The 17,998-nt window shown below is 36.7% G+C and overlaps 2 protein-coding genes and 1 long non-coding RNA gene across 4 annotated transcripts; 2 read left to right on the top strand and 1 right to left on the bottom strand.

Moving 5' to 3' along the window:
* Positions 1-1,195: 1,195 nt before the first annotated feature.
* LOC122656801 lies at positions 1,196-17,666 on the top strand. Its single transcript, XR_006332170.1, has 4 exons — positions 1,196-1,206; positions 10,581-10,588; positions 12,049-12,051; positions 17,540-17,666. It is a non-coding gene; the product is annotated as an uncharacterized LOC122656801 (long non-coding RNA).
* LOC122656800 lies at positions 1,753-2,803 on the top strand. The gene is made up of 2 exons (XM_043851453.1): positions 1,753-2,039; positions 2,478-2,803. The coding sequence occupies exons 1-2, from the start codon at positions 1,778-1,780 to the stop codon at positions 2,708-2,710; spliced, it is 495 nt and encodes a 164-aa protein (XP_043707388.1). The 5' UTR covers positions 1,753-1,777; the 3' UTR covers positions 2,711-2,803.
* On the bottom strand, positions 4,139-13,089 carry LOC122656799 (protein GrpE). 2 transcript variants are annotated; one of them, XM_043851452.1, is made up of 4 exons: positions 12,784-13,089; positions 11,222-11,734; positions 5,246-5,457; positions 4,139-4,647 (listed from the first exon to the last, which is right to left on the bottom strand). In XM_043851452.1, exons 1-3 carry the CDS (start codon positions 13,009-13,011, stop codon positions 5,260-5,262), a joined length of 939 nt encoding a protein of 312 aa, XP_043707387.1. In that variant the 5' UTR covers positions 13,012-13,089; the 3' UTR covers positions 4,139-4,647; positions 5,246-5,259. The 2 variants fall into 2 exon arrangements, with proteins under 2 accessions (XP_043707387.1, XP_043707386.1); XM_043851451.1 differs by lacking the exon at positions 4,139-4,647 and having other exon boundaries at positions 5,157-5,457.
* Positions 17,667-17,998: the final 332 nt, after the last annotated feature.

Here is a 17,998-nt window from a genome sequence, read left to right as displayed (position 1 = left end):
CATTGTGAAGAGGTAAAGATAGGTTTGAACAAGCAGGCAACAGCTGAAGAACCTTTATGAGGATAGCTCTATAGCATGATTGATACCAGATTGCTTAAACAACTGAGCATTTCGACTTAAACCATAAAATGTTGAAGGTAATAGCAAGAATTATTAATGAAAGACAATCAAATCATAAATCAAGGGTGAGAATGGATTGAGGTATCGGTATTGGACAGCCGGATCGGCATGGTATCGACTAAGGCAGATCCTAGGATAGGAATCGATAGTGGCCGTTGGATCAGTATTAGTTGATCCGATCCGATCCGGATCACAAGTACTTTAGTTTTTTGGTGGAATTTTTTTTTTCACTTTTTTCACCCAAAAAAAAAAAAAAAACTGTTTTGTAAACTATTTCCAAGATTTTTACATTTTGTATTGTAAGTTTGTTTCTTATTATGTTCATTAATTCAGTAAAATTAAGTATTTTTCACTCTTTTTTCCCCATTTTTTAGATTTTTTAAAATATTCTATTTTACCGATCCTAGCTGATACAGGGACTGATCCCTAAAATTGGTATTTTTCCGTTTTTTGATTGATACATGCCGATCTAGATCGATATCGGTATCGGTGGACATTAATACCGATACCTCAATTCGTGAGGTTAGGAAGAAACCTTCAAATCTCAATCCAAGAGGTCCAGCTGTCAGAATTCTTTTTAAAAATCACAGAGACAAAAAAATTTGTCATTCAGTTTCAACTTCTTTCATTTATATATTACTTGAAAATGGTTAATATAAATCGAAAAATACAAATTTCCATAAATAAAGAATGGGAGAAAGAATACTAACCATACGCATGGTTAGCGTGGTTCCTACGCCTAGATACAAGCCAATGTTTTTGTACACGAAAAGGCCATTTAACTCGCAGTGAAATAAAAAATCGCATCCAAACCAATGCCTCTGTGCGCATTTTCATTGTTTATTGCACTGATGAAGAGCTATACGACCGATTAGCATTCTCTTACCCAGAATGAATACAGGATAGGATGTTAGGAAATGTACAAAAAAAAAAATGCAAATAATACAAAATACCTCAAGAAACCATCTGCAAAATTCTAGTTGTATTTTATCTTTGATCGAAATATATATATTTTTAATTTTTATTAATTTAACAAGAACATTCAACATCCATGCATGCATCATATAGTAAAGTTTTAAAACTTTAGTACCAAACCAATTTAATCAGTAAATGAGAACATTAAAAGAGAGTGTAAAGATCTTCTATAAATGGTTTAACCTAAATACCATTTCTATGGTTGAGAAGCAGCAACGACGCTTATGAGGACAAAGTTCATAAAATTCTAGGTGTAGCTTTTTCATTAATGCTTTCAACCTTTTTATTATATTCTAGAATCAATGACCCCAACCGTTTGATTAACTGCATTATATATCTTACGAGTGTGGTCAGGAAATGATATTGTATTCGGTACGATATTGGTATGATACCCTACTGAGTATGGTACCATTTTTCCATACCGTTATCATATCAAATTATATTCAGTATGGTACGATACCAGTTCGGTAAACAGATTCCGTACCAAATTGACACCCTTACCATAAAATGTGGCTTGGTTGATACGATTGATCATTTTCTTTTTCATTAAATTCATGCATGCTCCTACATAGTAATTAAATGCTACAGCTTTATATGAACTCCCTCTTTGATCTTCTCTGTACAAATTCCTTCTTTTTTGCTTTTGAATCTCAACTCTTGCTCTTGCTCTTGCTCAAACAGTATGGGTGCACGCAAAGAAGCAATCACACATTGCCATTTCCATCCAACAGAGGTGATTGTAGGTGTATGTGCCCTTTGTGTAAAAGAAAAACTTCTCAACTTGGCATCAGAGCAAGCGCATCGTAACTTAATAAAGAACATTCATAATGCTCGCAAAGGTCTCCCCAAAGCTTTTGCCTTTGGTTCCTTCCCCCAAAACCACCTCAAGTTGATCACTAAAAGCTCGGATGATGCCCGGAAAAATGCTTTCTCCGGCAATGAAGGTAATTTTTTCTTTTAAATTTCATTTGTTTTTATGCTCCATTTGGCTAGAAGTGAAGTGCAAGTGAACAAAATTCTTGATGCTCAAGTGACTGAAACCAAGAAAAGAAAAAGGGGGACTTTGCAATGGGGTGTTTGGTTGGAAGTGTAAAAATTTCCATTTTCCAAAAGTGAATTCCCTTATCTTTTCACTTCACATTAACTTTAGCTTCAACCAACTTACCCAATTTAAAATTTTCTTTTCTTGGTTAATGGAATTCTTACTTACCTAATGGTCATAATCCACACCCCCCTCCAAAAAAAAATAAAATTTCCTTTGATATGACAATTGGGTTTTTCTTGTGGATATTGAATATTATGATACTAAAGTTTATGGGAAGTGATAAATTCCATCTATAATTTTCATATGTTATTGAATAGGTTTTTCTTTTCAAATGCAGAAGTGATTATTTCAATCAAGTTTGGAGATGATGGTGGTAATAGATTATGGGACAAGGGTGCAAGTTCACGATCTCGTCTAGAGATTTGTAACCCTAGTTCAACATACTGTTTCAACAAGGCCAGAAGAAGGTCCATGAGTATAGTAGAGCATACAAGACCAACCAGAACAATATGGTGGCGAAAACGGGTTGACCATTTATTCAAGCTTATGGTTGGGAAAATTCAGGTTTAGCAGTGAAGGTAGGAGAAGATGGTTTATGAATGTAATGGAAATAAGAGAGTTAGATCTTCCAATAGAAGTCTGTCTTCAAGACAATATATTTCTTTTCTTTTAGTAGTAGCAGAACCCAGTAAAAAAAAATTGTATTAGGATCAATAGTGGTAAAATGTAATATAATATAAAAAGCTAGTTAAGAATAAAAGCCTTTTTATAGAAGGAGAAATCCTGAGTTATACACTTTTTTTCTCTATGATCTTGAGGCCCCCAAAGACACTTTTTCCCCCCTCAATTTATATACAATATTTATTTATTTATATTTATTTATATGCAGTCTTTATAGGTCTTTAAGTCTTTTAATGGCCTTCTACCAAAAAAAAAAGTCTTTTAATGGCCACTTGTTATCTTTAAACCTAAGTACTGACATGTACCAATCATTTTAATAGTATCCATTAATCATGGGAGAGTGATTTGGTGCCTCTTTTAATTCAAAAATTGAATTGCAACTGTCAAATTGTCTACAATCATTTTAACTGAAGTTTGATTTCAATTTAACAATCCAACAATTACTTTTGATGCTTTGTCTCTTCAAGTTAATTTAGATTTTAGAAGCCTATGTCTGAAGATTGTTTCTTCCTAATATCTATAGAGCCATTGCCCAATTTATATATCAAATAGAATTCTAGACCCCAAAAGGGCGGATGTTTAATTACCCCACCCCAAAAAAAGGGCAGATGTCTATCCTTTCAAGCCTTGCAAAGGCACTTTGTTGCTAGATATGTAGGAGTGGAGGTGTGTGTAATGCATCCTAAAAGTCACCATTTCAGCCACGGTCAACATCTTATGAGTTATTCTTATGTGTGTTTTGGTCAATATGCTTTATTAAATAAGGGAAGGGGTTTACTGCTAGGCTGCGTGGCCCCTGTGCCACAGTGGGGGGGGGGGGGGGGTCCAATGGGAGCACACGCACGGGCATCCGAGGGGTGAGGTTTATGCTTTAATGTATTTCTATTTAGTTATAATCCCTTCAGAAAGAAAAACACACTGATTCATTCTAGAAGCAATGTAAAGAACAATGGGTTATCCTCTATAGAAGCTTTCAGCTCCACTACTTGGATCAAATTAGGACTAATGGCTCATGTCTTTGGCCTATTGCAGGCCCCGACCAGAACTAACCAGTACAAGTTGCACTACTAGTTTATATCTTCCTATCTGAATACTTTACTAATAGTGTCTCATCCATATTTGAAGACGGGCCTTGGCGCAACAGCAAACTTGCTCTATTACGATCTAATGCTCATGGATTTAAGTAAGGAAACAACCTCTACGCGCTCCGTACATTTTGACCCTCCCCAGACACTGCAACGGTGGGAACCTCATGCACTGAGTACACCCTTTTTAGTGTCGCATCCAATCTACCCTCCTGTCTAAACACTAGTTGAATGACTGGCCTAGACACAAGAATCTCTTGCATCAATACAAGTGATCAAATTACAGTACTGCTTTATTTTGCCCAATCCTAAATAAAATTGTCGTGTATGAAGGTATGCTAAGATCCCAGAATAACCAAGCAGATTCTGCCTGGTTAATAAGGTTATCAAATAATAAATAAAAAGAGTGGCACACAAAATGCTCAGGCCAAGTAAACAACAGGGCTGGTTGAGGGGTTCAGGACACCGATTCCCTCCTTCCTGCTCCTACTCTAAGCAGGGAGGGATAGTAGCTTTTACTCCAGAACTTGCATCTACCTCCCACCAGATACACTGAAAACCTGAGCAGTAAAGATAAGAGCTCTTGAGACAAGCAAGATGTGATGCCTACTAGATACGAGTATAAACTCCACTGGAAGTGACCAATTCAACATCCTCATCCACAATGTGTCTACAAGAAAGGTAAGTATTCCGATCCATGCAGTTGCAGTAGCAGCAGCAGCAAAAATGTTATCTGAAGCGAGGAACAAATGGTTCAGAAAATGCATGTATCACTGAGAGCATTTTGAAAATTTAATGGGCAATGTAAGAAATATCATCTTCATATGTTCAGTTTATAGCAGAAAATATTCACCTAAATTTGGTTCATATCAAGATCTATATTGCACTCAATATGTAGTATTATCTACTAGACCAGTGTGCACATGAATTGATATCGGTTCTTGAACTAGATAAATTTATCTTGTCCAAAAATATTGAACAGGAAGGTGGGGTGAGGTGGAATGGGGTTAGGCAAGAAATGGATGTTTTTGGGTATTTGTATGGCTCTGAATATCTCCCAACACAGTGCTCCCGATTTGCACACACACACACACTGATTACATGTTTGACTTGGCTCAAAATATACAGTGCCGCTAAATGAAGAACTATGTTTTCAAAACCTTGAAATGCCCATGATTACCTTTCAGGGTTGAAGGTTTTAACTTCTTGGACCCCAAAGATTCAATGCAGGTACAGGTTTCACACATTTAAAATGCTCAAATTATCTAAATGGAGGGCCAAATCTAATAAATTACAATTGAAAAAGAGGAGTTTAAATCTTTAAAATTTACCCAACGAACATAAAAAAATCAACTAATCAACTGCTGCTGTGGGTTGCTCTGTGGACCTCTCTGCTGTATCGGATGTTTTCTTATGACCTGGGCCTGAAGAGACTTTAACTATGGCTGGTCTGAGAAGTCTACCGCCAATAAGGAAGCCCCGACGAACTTCTTGGATTATAATGCCTTCCTTGAACTCTTGTGACTCTTCACGAGCTATGGCCTCATGAAGCTATAAGGAAGAAAAGAATGAAACATAACTTAGAGATGGTACGAGACAATGTAGAGATGATACACGAGAAACAACAGCCTAAGCAATAATTCAAGTGGAAGTTCATACCATTTGATGACAAATATCTTTCAGAAATAGGCAACATATGCAATAATGCAAGTGGAAGTTCATGCCTCAAAAATGTAAATTATCATTCAGAAATAAGCAGGATAAGCAATAATTCAAGGGGAAGCTCATGTTTCATTAATCAATTTCCTCTCGCACAAATAGATAACCTAAAATAATGACGTAGCATGTTTGCTTATTCCTTATTGGATAGGATACTACACCTTACAGTTTAAGGCTTGATATACTTTTGATCGGCAGGACCTGTTGGTCTGCAGGAACCTGTGCTTATAGATTGCGGTGACAGTGAAGGACATGGAACCTGATCCAAGGAACACCCACTGACCTTGCCAGCACAATGCAAGACTTATTTTAACTGCCAGTCTTCTTTTCTGGAGCATGTTTACAGTTCATAGGGTCTCACTATCATTTGTTTATTTGGAACAGAAAAACTGACTCCCTCTTTTCGCAAAGAATTTTGAGATGACTGATTCCTTGGTGTTGACGATTCTGTCAGAAAGGGGCACACTAGTTGATCCAGAAGCAATTCACAATTCAGATCGTGTGGCTGGGAATAAATTTGATTAACATAGGTTCAGATCTATTTGGTAGCTCTAGGCATTATCAGCCCTTGAAACCGAATCTTGGAGTTTGTTCCATCACCCACAGATCTATCGTGATCGATTTGCATCAGTTTGGTATCAGAGCTGAATCCCAGTTCCACTATTCATCATGGATAAACAACAGACCTGACATATGATCAACTTGGTGAAAAAGAGTTGCATAACTACTTGGCAGAAAATGTGAAACAGCTTCAAGAGGGGCAAAGGGAAATTAAAGCAAATATATTAAAAGGATATAGGATATCAAAGAAGACCTTGTTGTCTATGATAACAATTCTCAGCGAATCCCAGAGGAATAGCAATATAATCCAACTGTTGAAGATCAAGTTGAAGACGTAAACAACGGTCTGATCAAGATTAACAAGATTCACGAGATGATTTCAATTAAAGACACTGGATTTGACATTGTTCCTGAAGAGATCGCATCCATTGAATTTATTCTTCTGGAAATGAGATCACCTACTACTTCTGATTTTAATCATGAGAAGTATAAGATCATTCTGACCTCAAAGCGGATGACTGTGGCAGATGATTGTGCAGTAAAGAACTAAAGATTATCCCCCTCATTATAAAACTCGAGGACGAGTCTTTTTTTAACCACAGGGAAATAATGTAGAAGCAATCCACGATTCAAGTTGTGTGGCTGGGATTAAATTTGATTAATATGGGTTCAGATATGCTTAATAGAACTAGGGTTTATCATCCCATGAAACAGAATCTTGGAGATTGGCCCATCCTGCAGATCTATCTTGACTGATCTGCATCACTTGTTCCCTGTTTTAATGAACTATTTGTTGCAGCTCAATTCCATGTTGATATATTTCAGTATCTTCTTAAGCGCTGAGGTTCACTAGTCCAGAAGTCAACCTCATCAATTTTGGAAACCATGCTATAGGCCAGCATTTATATGGTTTTCTTCAGTAAACAACAGCATCTAGGTGAGGATATAGGACCAAGATCGTAAACCTCGTTTTTTTTTCCCTGATTAAGTGTAAACCTTTTATTTTTAGTTTTTACCATATTGGACTTACTAGCAATATCCAACTCATTTTGGAATTTCTATTTTCTAGTAATCTTCTGCACTTTAATATTTTCACCATTTTTCTTATTTAAGTGAAAATTTGTGTCCTACAAGTAACAAAAATGAACAATAATAGATACAAAATCAAATCTAGAAAAAAAGGTTTTGGAGATGCCAAAAAACTATCAATCTTTCTTTAATATGGAAGTCGAGTAAAAAAAAAAAACTGTCAATGTTTTAATTACTTCATAAGATGAATGTTCTCATGTAAGTTACTGCCCTTTGAATGAATAGGCTAGCAGAATTTTCTGATAACCTGACCAATAAGAAGACTGTTTGGTAGATCTCTAATTTAGGGTTTGGAAAAGAACCGAAGTATCATCTCAACAAAGAAAATCCAGTTATTATTCCTTGTTTGGTTACAAATTCAAGGTGATTCAGTAAGAAACCATTGTGGACGACATTCAAAGTTGTCCAGCAGTGGTAGGTTCAAATTAGAAAGCAAATTATTCATGGACTAGATTAATTGGACTTTAAAGTTGGAGCTTAACTTTCATATTCACTCTTCAGTTAATCTTTAAATGATCATGGTGCAGGCAGAATAGGAAACTCTGATGTGGCATAAAAAAAACACCAGGCTATTCACCATTCAATAGTATTCAGGCTTGTGAGTTTATAAAATAATTGAATTAAACAAATAACTATGACAAATAGACTGAACCGATGCAGCAGGAAACTTGAAACCAGGCAGGATGTTTTAGGAGATAACTAAGGAATTTGAGAATTCTGAGTTCTAGCTATATAATCAATCAGAAATCTGAACATTACAACTGAATAATGGCGGTGAGAATCAAAGATAAAGACTAACATGAACTTGGCCAGCAGAACATAGTAAAGACCTCATCATTCACATCAGGTTAAGATGAAATCATTTCTGCTTTAGTTGGCCAATCAAACAGCAGCTAAAACCTTAGTTGGCAAGGTGTCACGAAGGTGCCTTGTTGGTGTCGCATTGTTCCCCCCCCCCCCCCCCTAGATCATCTTGGGTTGAGTAGCCACCTTGACAACTATGGCTACAACTTCTATAATATTTACAACATTACAAGAAGAGGGAGAAAGTAAGAAGGATGGCAATGGAAGATCCAAAAACATGCAACAGTAATGCTAAATAATTAAGAAACCACATGTTAATTCAACAACCCAATTCTAACTATATGAAGCTTATCTGGTCAACTGATTGTATTGACGCATCTGAGGAAGAATCAAAGGATCATCTAGATGGCTACAAGATCTTATGGAGAAGCACAGAAGGCCTTTAATCGTTGAAACAGATTCAATTGACATGATCAAGTAGACTAATGAGGACTCCAAAAACTGTAGGCGCCATAGTTGAATTGTACAGATGAAAAATGGACCATGTATGGTTGTGACTACATGCGATTTCATGCCCTGGATCAGTCAGTCAAGATGCAAAGAAAGATTCTCCAATTTACTACAGCATCAAGATATATTATTTTGGAAAACATGGAGCTAAAGGATAAGCCCTCAGTTACATTAATTAAGCATAGGACATATGGCCATGTATGCATGCTAGCTGCAAATAAGAACCAACGTCGCCTAGGCGTCCAGGCGCCTTGGACGCATTGGTTGCCTTGATTATGGACCCTCTCCAACGCCTTGGATCGCCTAGACGCCGTGACAACTATGATTGTACGTGGTAGTTAGGTGATGCAGGCAGTGATCCAAAGACCCTAAAAACCCTGCTGTAAAGGGCCCAAATAAAGAAAGGAGGAATAGGTTTGTTGAAATAGAAGAGAATAGGAAAAGAATAAGAAATAAGGCACTGTTATAAGAAAGTGAACCCGTGAATAGTAACTTCCAAGAAAAAGAAGAAGAATGAAAAGAGAAAAGATGAGACAGCAGCAATACACATCTAATAAAGAAGCAACTAGCAGCCACACTGGCCAGATATGTGGGTAGCAAATACCACTAGAAAACCGAACTTTGTTCCATTCAAATACTTAGCTTGGTCAGTACCCTTGCCTTTATATAGACTACAATTGGTCAGTACCCTTGTAATGCAGTTAGGCATAGGGATAATTAGAGATATATGTAATTTGTTTTTTATTTGTCTTTGTCTTTTTAGATTCATTACTAGCAAGTACAAGATTGAGTCCAAGTTAGAGTCAAGTTCTATTATAGTTTAGGGTAAGGATTAGGATTGTTTTAAGTTTTTAAATACATGCTGAGATGAAGGATTGAAATCTGGTTGAAGTGGCTTACCATTACTTGGAGCTGAGAGTGACTGCATAATCTTTCTTCTTACTCCCTCGATTCTCCTTTTCTGAAACTATTTTCCAGGTTTGATCTCTCCTAAGTCTCTGTTATATCATCCCTATTTTTATTTTTATTTTTCCGGTTCTTTATTACTGTTCCCTTATTTTCCAGCAAACCTACATTATTGTTGGACTGACTATATCTGAACACTGACATTCCATCATGGGTTGGTTTGGTTTAATATTCATCGCATAAATTAGCCTTTCATATGGGATTCAAAACCCCAAACCTTCCCATTAGAAAACCAAACCTTAAAACCAGGCTGGTTCACACCCTACCACCAGTTCTGATTTCGGGCCTTCAACTCTCTCTCTCTTCCCCTGTTGTTTTGAGTCACTCTTAGAAGGATTCAAGGGGTATTTGAGTTGGGAATCACCCCCCAAAGTTTCAGATTAATTGGAGTTCTGATGGAGAAGATTTTTCAAACCCTATGACTACTGGTCTATTGCAAACTGTGTCAAGTCGTGAGGAAGAAGCCTTTTTCCTCATTATTTCCAATTAAACCCCTTATGCTGTTATATTACACAAGAAGCCATGAACCATGTGATATATTCACCCTGACTTTTAATGCTAGAACCCCCCCCTGCCCCACCTTCAAGATTTATTTACTGTTGGCCATTTCACTCGTTTACTTGCGTATAAGGTGCTGTACTGCCCCATAAATTATGGAATTGCCACAATCATTGTTATTTCCCATAGAGACTCCTAACCAAGGTTATTGAACCCCGGATCACATCACCTTGCCTTTATATAGATTACAATGCTGTGAAAACTAGGAACCAATAAAATAGAAGAAACTTTCAAGACTCTCTAACTTACAGAAAATCCAAGCTTTAAGATGCTAATTTTGTGACCCTTGACATAAATATGCTATCTATACTCCAATTACAAATTTAACAACTCCATTAGAGTGCTCCTTGAGTAAAGAAAATAGGAAGCAATCTAGAACTTCTTGCTGAATTTTTTCTGAAAATAAGATTCTTTTCAAAACAACTGACTTGCAAGATTTTATGGTAATTTTGCCTAAATCAAGTCAGTTGGACAGGTTTTAACCATCCTCCAAAAACTAACCTCAAATTAGGTGATAAAAATATACCCAAACAATGGCTTAATAACCTTTGAAGCTTGAGATGCTCCCGAATCACTAGGTGGGCCCACTCAAATTGTCCTTATACTTCATGATGTCACTCCTAAACAAATAAAATTGCACGGAGGAGAGGTTGCAGTTGAAAAAAAAATGACCTTTATGGTTTAGAACCGCACAAACCTAGTTGCTACTTGCTTACTTGCTACTCTCGAAAAAACTGCAACACAATTATCTTTTGCATAATGCGGAAAATTTTCCATGTTAAGTATGTGTTCCAGGCCAACCATTAGTAAAACCTAACACTAGAGACATTAGAGGGGCTAGTACATCGACCATAATACTATACAAGTCTCTAAAGAAACTTAAAAAAAATATAAAAGCACTTTGAAAGAAAAGCAAGAATTACTTTCTTATTTCAAATTCAGTTTTCCCCTTCACAATGAAACACAGACAAAGAAATATCTAGATAATAGATAACAATGTACTTAGCAATTAGCAAAAACTAAAGTGTCAATCCCAAGCATGTAAAAACATAGGAAGTACAAGATGTTTCCCAGAATGATGAAAAAATGATATTGAAGTCTCACTTACTGAAGGATCAAACGGCTTTCCGACTGTTGGCACAACAGCCACTTGTTTGCTTCTCATGATCTCTACAAATTGCTTGTATATACCCTGATAGCTTGTGTCAATCTTTTTCTCCTTCTCTGTTTCTGGCCTAATCTGTTGCTTGGCTCTCTCAAAATTATCCACTATTTGCAGAAGGCTACTAATTACTTCTTCCTGGGCATCAGATGTCAATGTAAGACGTTCTTTATCAGAACGTTTTCTAAAATTTTCAAAATCTGCTTTTAATCTGAGATATTTGTCTTTCCCAGAAATTATATCGGCTGATAACGTGGCAACTTTCTGGCCATACTCATTCTTCTCATTTTCTATGATATATATCATTGCCTCTATCTCGGACACAGTTTTTTCATCCCCATCTAGAATAGCCTCCTTATAAACTTTAATGAGAGTCTTCAGATTGGATACATTCTTCTGAGCTGTTTCACCTTCAGATTTCTTCTCAACGGTCTGATTATCCTCTTTTCCATCAATCACCTAAGAAATTAAATTTTGAAGTGAAAATCAGAACTAACACTGGGAGAGAAAGACAAAATATCAATTCCTTCTGTCAAGTAAACTTCTACTTATAAGATTGTCAATTGTATGTTTCACCAAGAGTTTTCTAATGGCTGAAATGAAATGGCATAACAACAGAATCTGCAGACTGTCAGAATCTAACAGCATTATATTCTGCACTTAATTTAGAAGAACCCCAGGAAACATAAGGGGCTTTTTTTTTCACCATTGGCTTCAATGGGTACACATACAGGTGCTTATGTTCATGTTTGTACCATTGCATTGGCAGGAAGACAGTCAAGCATTAGTTATGTAGGAGGTTTGTTCTTCTCAACTGATGCATATGGCTGGAGACAAATATATGCAATTATTTGAAAATGTCAGCTCTACTGAGTGAGTGGTAGAGAGAGGGAGAGATAGTAAAGAACTGACTTGGTAACAGTCCATCAACCTTCCATTGGGGTCCCTCTTCCTATAAATCAGAAAGGAAGAAAGCATGTTGTGGGAGAGGGGGCAATGGAAGGGACTCTAATTGGATCACTGTTGGTGTATGGCTACTGCTGTCCAGTGGAAAGTGTGGCTTGTATCATGCCCTGAGGACATGACGAAACTAGCCACTAAACATTAAGGCTTCAACAGGCCAGAGGATCAAAATTCATTTACAAAGACCTTAAATTGAATATTCTTTATTTCCTAGTGATTAAAAAGATAACCACATGCATTCCTCAGTTTTGAAACCATTCTTAGGATGGATAAGTATCTAAATGACACCGCTGACAATAAGAAAATCCATTTTTTAAATAGATATTAGACCGATGGACTGTCACTCAAGAGTATTAATTACTTGAAAACAAGTTCAAAAAAATCTGACTTTACACATAATTCGCATGAGAACTTGGAATTCTATATAAGACTAGAAATTATTAACTTTGGATTAGTTGAAGAACATTAACTCCAAACTCATGGATGAAACTACAGGCTAAAACAATAAAACCAAAAAATGAATAAAATTGATAAGAGAAACTTACGCTAGAGTCAGAACCATCGGCTCTGAGAAAGGACTTGATGGAACGCTGGGAGACTGTAGAAGAAGCAAAGCTTGTAAACCCTAGATCGGAGGTATATTTACAGAGTTTAGAATAACGGATGGATTGGAGATTTGGGGTTTTGAATTTTAGGGATTTTAAGGATTTCTGAAACGCAGAGAGGCGAGGGGAGAAGAAGAGAGAGTGGCTGGACAATGCAGCAGAAGCCATGGAAGGAAAACAGAATGTTATAAACAGTGAAAACCGTTTAACGTTCAATCCAAACTGCTAGAACTCCGGAGAAGCCTTTACATCAGCCGATGAAAGTTGTTAGTAGACAGAGCCGACTGCTTTTTCTGTCCTAATTTACCCCCACCTTGACTTTAATTCCAATTTTATCCTTTACTTTTTTCACTCTTAGGTCCTGTTTGGTTTGAAGTGGATTGATTCAGCGAAAAAGAATTAAATTCCACAAGCGCTTTTCGGGTTTACTTCTAATAAAACACTATTCGAAAGTTTCAATTTTTACCTCACTTTATTAATGAAAATTTTGTTGGATTTAGCTTAATGTCACCACAAATTTCAACGTCGACAACTCAATGTATAATTAACCCAATTTTATTTTGTTATACTTCAATTAGGGGTGTCAATTCTAGGCCCAGCCCGGTAGAACCGATCAAGCCCACCTGGCCCGGCCCGGTCCGTTTACAAAACGTGTCGGGCTTAAAAGCGGGCGGTCTCGGTGTGGGGTTTTAGCTCGTCGGGCACCGGATCAGATCGATCAATTCTAGGCCCAACCTAGCCCGCTCGATTACAACCCGACCTAACCCGATCCTTTAACTTTAACTTTAAAATTCCCCTCCCCTTCCCTCTCCTGGTCTCCCCTGTGTGTTTGTGTCTGATCTTGTTATATGTTGTTTTCTTCTCATCATATTTTGTAAAATGAAAATTGCTTGAGTAATAAGCCTATAGTCTACAAATGAAAATTGTTTGAGTATAAAATGATCTTGTATATGCCTTTTTTCTACTCCATAAACCACACATTGTATCTTATTTTAATAAGCCCATTATATTCAAAACTGACTTGATCAAGATGAAATGGGTCGAAATGGCCAACTTGAATGGTGTTTCTCATTTTTGGATTTTTTTTCTTCAACCCTCTGTGGCTGCACTGTTTAGAGCCCGATTAAGGTCTGTTTAGACTTAAACATGCCCATAGCCCGGTTATGACCCGATTATAGCAGCCCGTTTATAGCCCGAAGACTATCTGAGCCTGACCAGGCTTGGCTCGAAAACTTAAACAGGCGGTCACGGTGCAGGCTTTTAACACCATGAGGCCCGATTGAGCCCGACTGGTTGACACCCCTAACTTCAATACTTCTAAATAGGGGTGTCAATTCCAGGCCCAGCCCGACATGTTTACTAACCGAGCGGTCTCGATGTAGGGTCCTAGCCCATCGGATGCCCGACTGGACCAATCGATTCTAGGCCCGACCTAGCCCGACCCTTTAACTTGTAAATTTTGCTATGGGTTTGGGCCCTGTTTGATTTATTGGTCCAAATCTGTTTATGATATTAACTTTCTGTTGGGTTGTGCTGTATATTTTTATGACATTAACTTTCTGTTGGACTTGGCTTGATGTCTTGGGTATATTTTCATGATATTTTTTTAGCTTAAATTTATATCATGGGACATGGGCCAGCACGAGTTGAACTATTGCAGCCTATTTCTAATGAATCAGTCATGTTCGAACGGTTGAAATATTCAATTTTAACGGGAAAAGATAGAAAAGAGGTGGCAAGATGGTACACCTCTTTGTAAAATTAGAATATTCAGTTTTAACGGACTGCACCATTTAAATCCTGTTTATATTTAAACAGACCCTTAGCCCGGTTTTGCACCGTTTAAGGCCCGGTTAAGGACCGATTATATTACCCAATTATAGCCCGAAGCCCAACCGAGCCCGGCCAAGCCCGCTCAAATACTTATAACAGGGCGATCGCGATGCAGGCTTTAAGCATCGTGAGGCCCGGGTTGACACCCCTACTTCTAGACAAAGATGTGTGAAATGATGAGATGAATGATATATGCACTATTATGATTGAACCTGATATAACTTGGCAAGGATGCCTACGTACCCTAGTTAGGGATAAGATCAATCGTAGTTCCCAGCACATGACTGAGAGAATTCTTAGTGTTTTGACCACTTCAGGGTCTAAACAATGGTTTTGAAAGGGTTGGGCTGGATGAAGCTATATATCCAATTGTCTATCGGATCCTTACCAAAATTTCGACAGGATAACCATGTACTGCAAGTGTATTTTGAAAAAAAAATTTTGGTATCATAACAACGTGCCAGAGTTTATGAAATACATATATATACATATAACATTAATATAATATGGCAATAGTATTTGAAGTAACCAAAATGGCATATTACATAATGCAGGGAAAAGAGCCTGGGTTAGGGCAGAAATCCTAACTTGGGTGCACAAACGGGTAAAGTAACTACATATCCTTTTCCTATCTCCTGTTAAAAAAACAAGATCCACATTACACAGTATACGTGGTTCGGCCAGTTGCTAGATTCACGGAACAATACCCTTTCCAGAGTCTCGTATATAGCCCTATACTCAACTTAATTGTGAATGCTACAACAATGTAGGTGCTACAACACCTGCTTTAATCCAAGCAACAACTTAGACAGAGCACACTACAAGAAATGTGATTTTTGGCGACGGTTTTTTACCGTCGCTAAAAATACATTTCTGTCGCTAAAATATATCGGCGACGGTATCTTTAACCGTCGCCACTCCGTCAGCTAAAGTGACGTCGGGAAAAATGGCGACGGTAAAATAGCGCCCGTCTAGCGAAATACTTTTTGGCGACGGTTTGTTTTTCTGTCGCTTAAAATGTACTTTTTTGTGACGGTTTTTAACCGTCACTATAAATTCACATATTAGATGACGGTATTTAATTTGCCGTCGGAGAAAATATATTTTAGGCGACACTTATTCTATTACCGTCGGTAAAAATAGTTTTTTAGCGACAATAATACTTTTACCGTCGCAAAAAAAGTGTTTTTTTTTTTTAAAAAAATAATTATAATTTGTATAAAAAAATTTCACCTATGATAATTACATCCAGATATAATATTTATTCATTTCATAAAAAAAAACTATTAAATACAAATACCATAATTTCATTACACTTTCAATCAATTATCCACCATTGTAATGAACAAAAATAGCAACAAAAAAACTTATATTTTCATTGTACTTTCAATCAATTATCCACCATTGTTGTTAACCAAAAACCAACAAAAAACATCCAAAAAAACTTCATCCATCTTTCGGGTATGTTCACAGTGTGTAAACTTCAAAAAACAATAGAATAATTCTAAGAATAATAAGTTCTTGATCATTTCAATATTAAAAATCTAACAGAACTTAAACTTCATATACAACAACCAAACTATTGCAACAGTGCAACTCCATTTAAAGAAGAAATCACCTTCACTTGCATCCATGGATCATTGGGAGAAGTTGAAAGGTGCATAAGAAAACTCCAACAAAGAAAGTTACGTCACAACCAAGCAAAATACTCTTTCCAATAACCTGCTATTTAGATGATTATCAGTAGTCTCACTAATGTCAAGAAGAACAACAAAATAAAACCCCTACTGTGTGAACTGAGTATACCTACAAGTAAGTGTTAAGCTCATATTCCAACAGACCTATCTTGAAACTCCAAAGATGTGTCAAAATTATACTTTCCCAAAATCAATTTCTTTTCAAGAAGTTCTGCTATGGAACTCATGCAATATAATGGGCTCTTTTATTCAGCTGTTAGAGAGACTTAAAAATAGGAAAAATAGCTAGGACTCATGCAATATAATTAAGGAGCTCTTATATTCAACTGGTACACCTGAAGCATGTAACCTTCTAAAGCATGGTAGTTCCCTCCTCCCTTAACCCACATCAATAGGAAAAATAGTTAGGACCCATCCACTATAAAGTAATCACAAAATATTCTAGATGAATGGATGTAACAATTATGTTGTGAAGCAGATGTACCTTTATGATTTATGCATAAGGATGAGTGCTTTGTGCCTGTGCATGATGATAGACATTAAATATCAAAAGTGCAGTCCATTCTGACGAAGCAATGGTGTAAACTACGTAGTAGTGTTTGAGGGGTCATAACAAGAACCTGCAGTCCATATCACACACAGTAAGCACAAACAAACCAAAGTAGATAAGTAAATTAATGAGAGCTATGAATTTTCAGTAATGAGAATCTTTATTGTATTTTCATTCATTTATTCTATTAAAAGGTCACATAAGTCTTAGTATTCAAATCTGCTCCTTTACAAGGAATGAAGGTTATGCATTGAGAGTGTTCACTTTGTTAAAGACCCATGTGTTCACTTTGTTGAAGTTTATCCATGCACAGATAACAAACTCACATTGTTACCTACACATTCAGATCTATCATTCATTTCTGCAGTTTGGATTATTTCACATTAATTCCTGTGTATTTGGAGTGGATTTTGTGATTCTGTATTTCTTGGTTAATTTTTTTTAAGTTCAGCTTTGTGTTGCATTGTAGATCTGTGTTTTGAACCAGCTTATCTGTCGGTCGCTCTATTCATCTCTTAGTTGCTCTCGACCTTTAATTTGTCTGTTATTTGGGCTCTGCCTCAAACAAGAAATTGCAATTGATTGATAGTTTGTATCGGTAGATTAGAACTTGTAGGCCGAGGGGGGGGGATCCTTGAGAAAGATAAACCTCATGTATATGGTATGTTCTCCCCACAAAACAGTATTGCTGTCATTATCAAATGCAGCACCAAGATTTGAAATGATTTTATACAAGATTAATAAGAAGAGAAGTTAGAAAATAATAGCTTGGTAAAATTAAACAATGCAAATCTCAATACAGAAGAAACATGCTATCATTACCAGAAGTTGATTTGCATTTGTCCATTACTTTGTGAGTTACTACTTGAGTTCCTAATTTTTAGGATCTGAAGTTGCTAATTCTGAAACAGGACTTGTTCATAAGATATAAATGTTGGATAAGGCTCTTCTTTGGTGGAGCAAAATTTCAATTTCACCAAGCTACTACTTAAAAGATCAAACTGGCTCATTTGAAATAAGTTCAAGAGCCCCTTTCTTGGTCAAAGAGGATAAGTATGGGGTATGGTTGGAATAA

This window comes from Telopea speciosissima, chromosome 3 (assembly GCF_018873765.1).
Source record: "Telopea speciosissima isolate NSW1024214 ecotype Mountain lineage chromosome 3, Tspe_v1, whole genome shotgun sequence".
NCBI lineage: Eukaryota > Viridiplantae > Streptophyta > Magnoliopsida > Proteales > Proteaceae > Telopea > Telopea speciosissima.
The sequence above is the reverse complement of the archived record's forward strand: the minus strand, read 5'-3'. Positions and strand labels throughout refer to the sequence as shown.

Bases quoted from the DNA above. Each gene is read 5' to 3' on its own strand.
- LOC122656799 (XM_043851452.1), bottom strand. From the start codon at position 13,011: ATGGCTTCTGCTGCATTGTCCAGCCACTCTCTCTTCTTCTCCCCTCGC. The intron at 11,735-12,783 runs GTAAGTTTCTCT...TTAATTTCTTAG, and splicing joins CCGATGGTTCTGACTCTAGC to GTGATTGATGGAAAAGAGGA. The intron at 5,458-11,221 runs GTAAGTGAGACT...TCTTCCTTATAG, and splicing joins GAAAGCCGTTTGATCCTTCA to CTTCATGAGGCCATAGCTCG.
- LOC122656800 (XM_043851453.1), top strand. From the start codon at position 1,778: ATGGGTGCACGCAAAGAAGCAATCACACATTGCCATTTCCATCCAACA. The intron at 2,040-2,477 runs GTAATTTTTTCT...TTTCAAATGCAG, and splicing joins TGCTTTCTCCGGCAATGAAG to AAGTGATTATTTCAATCAAG.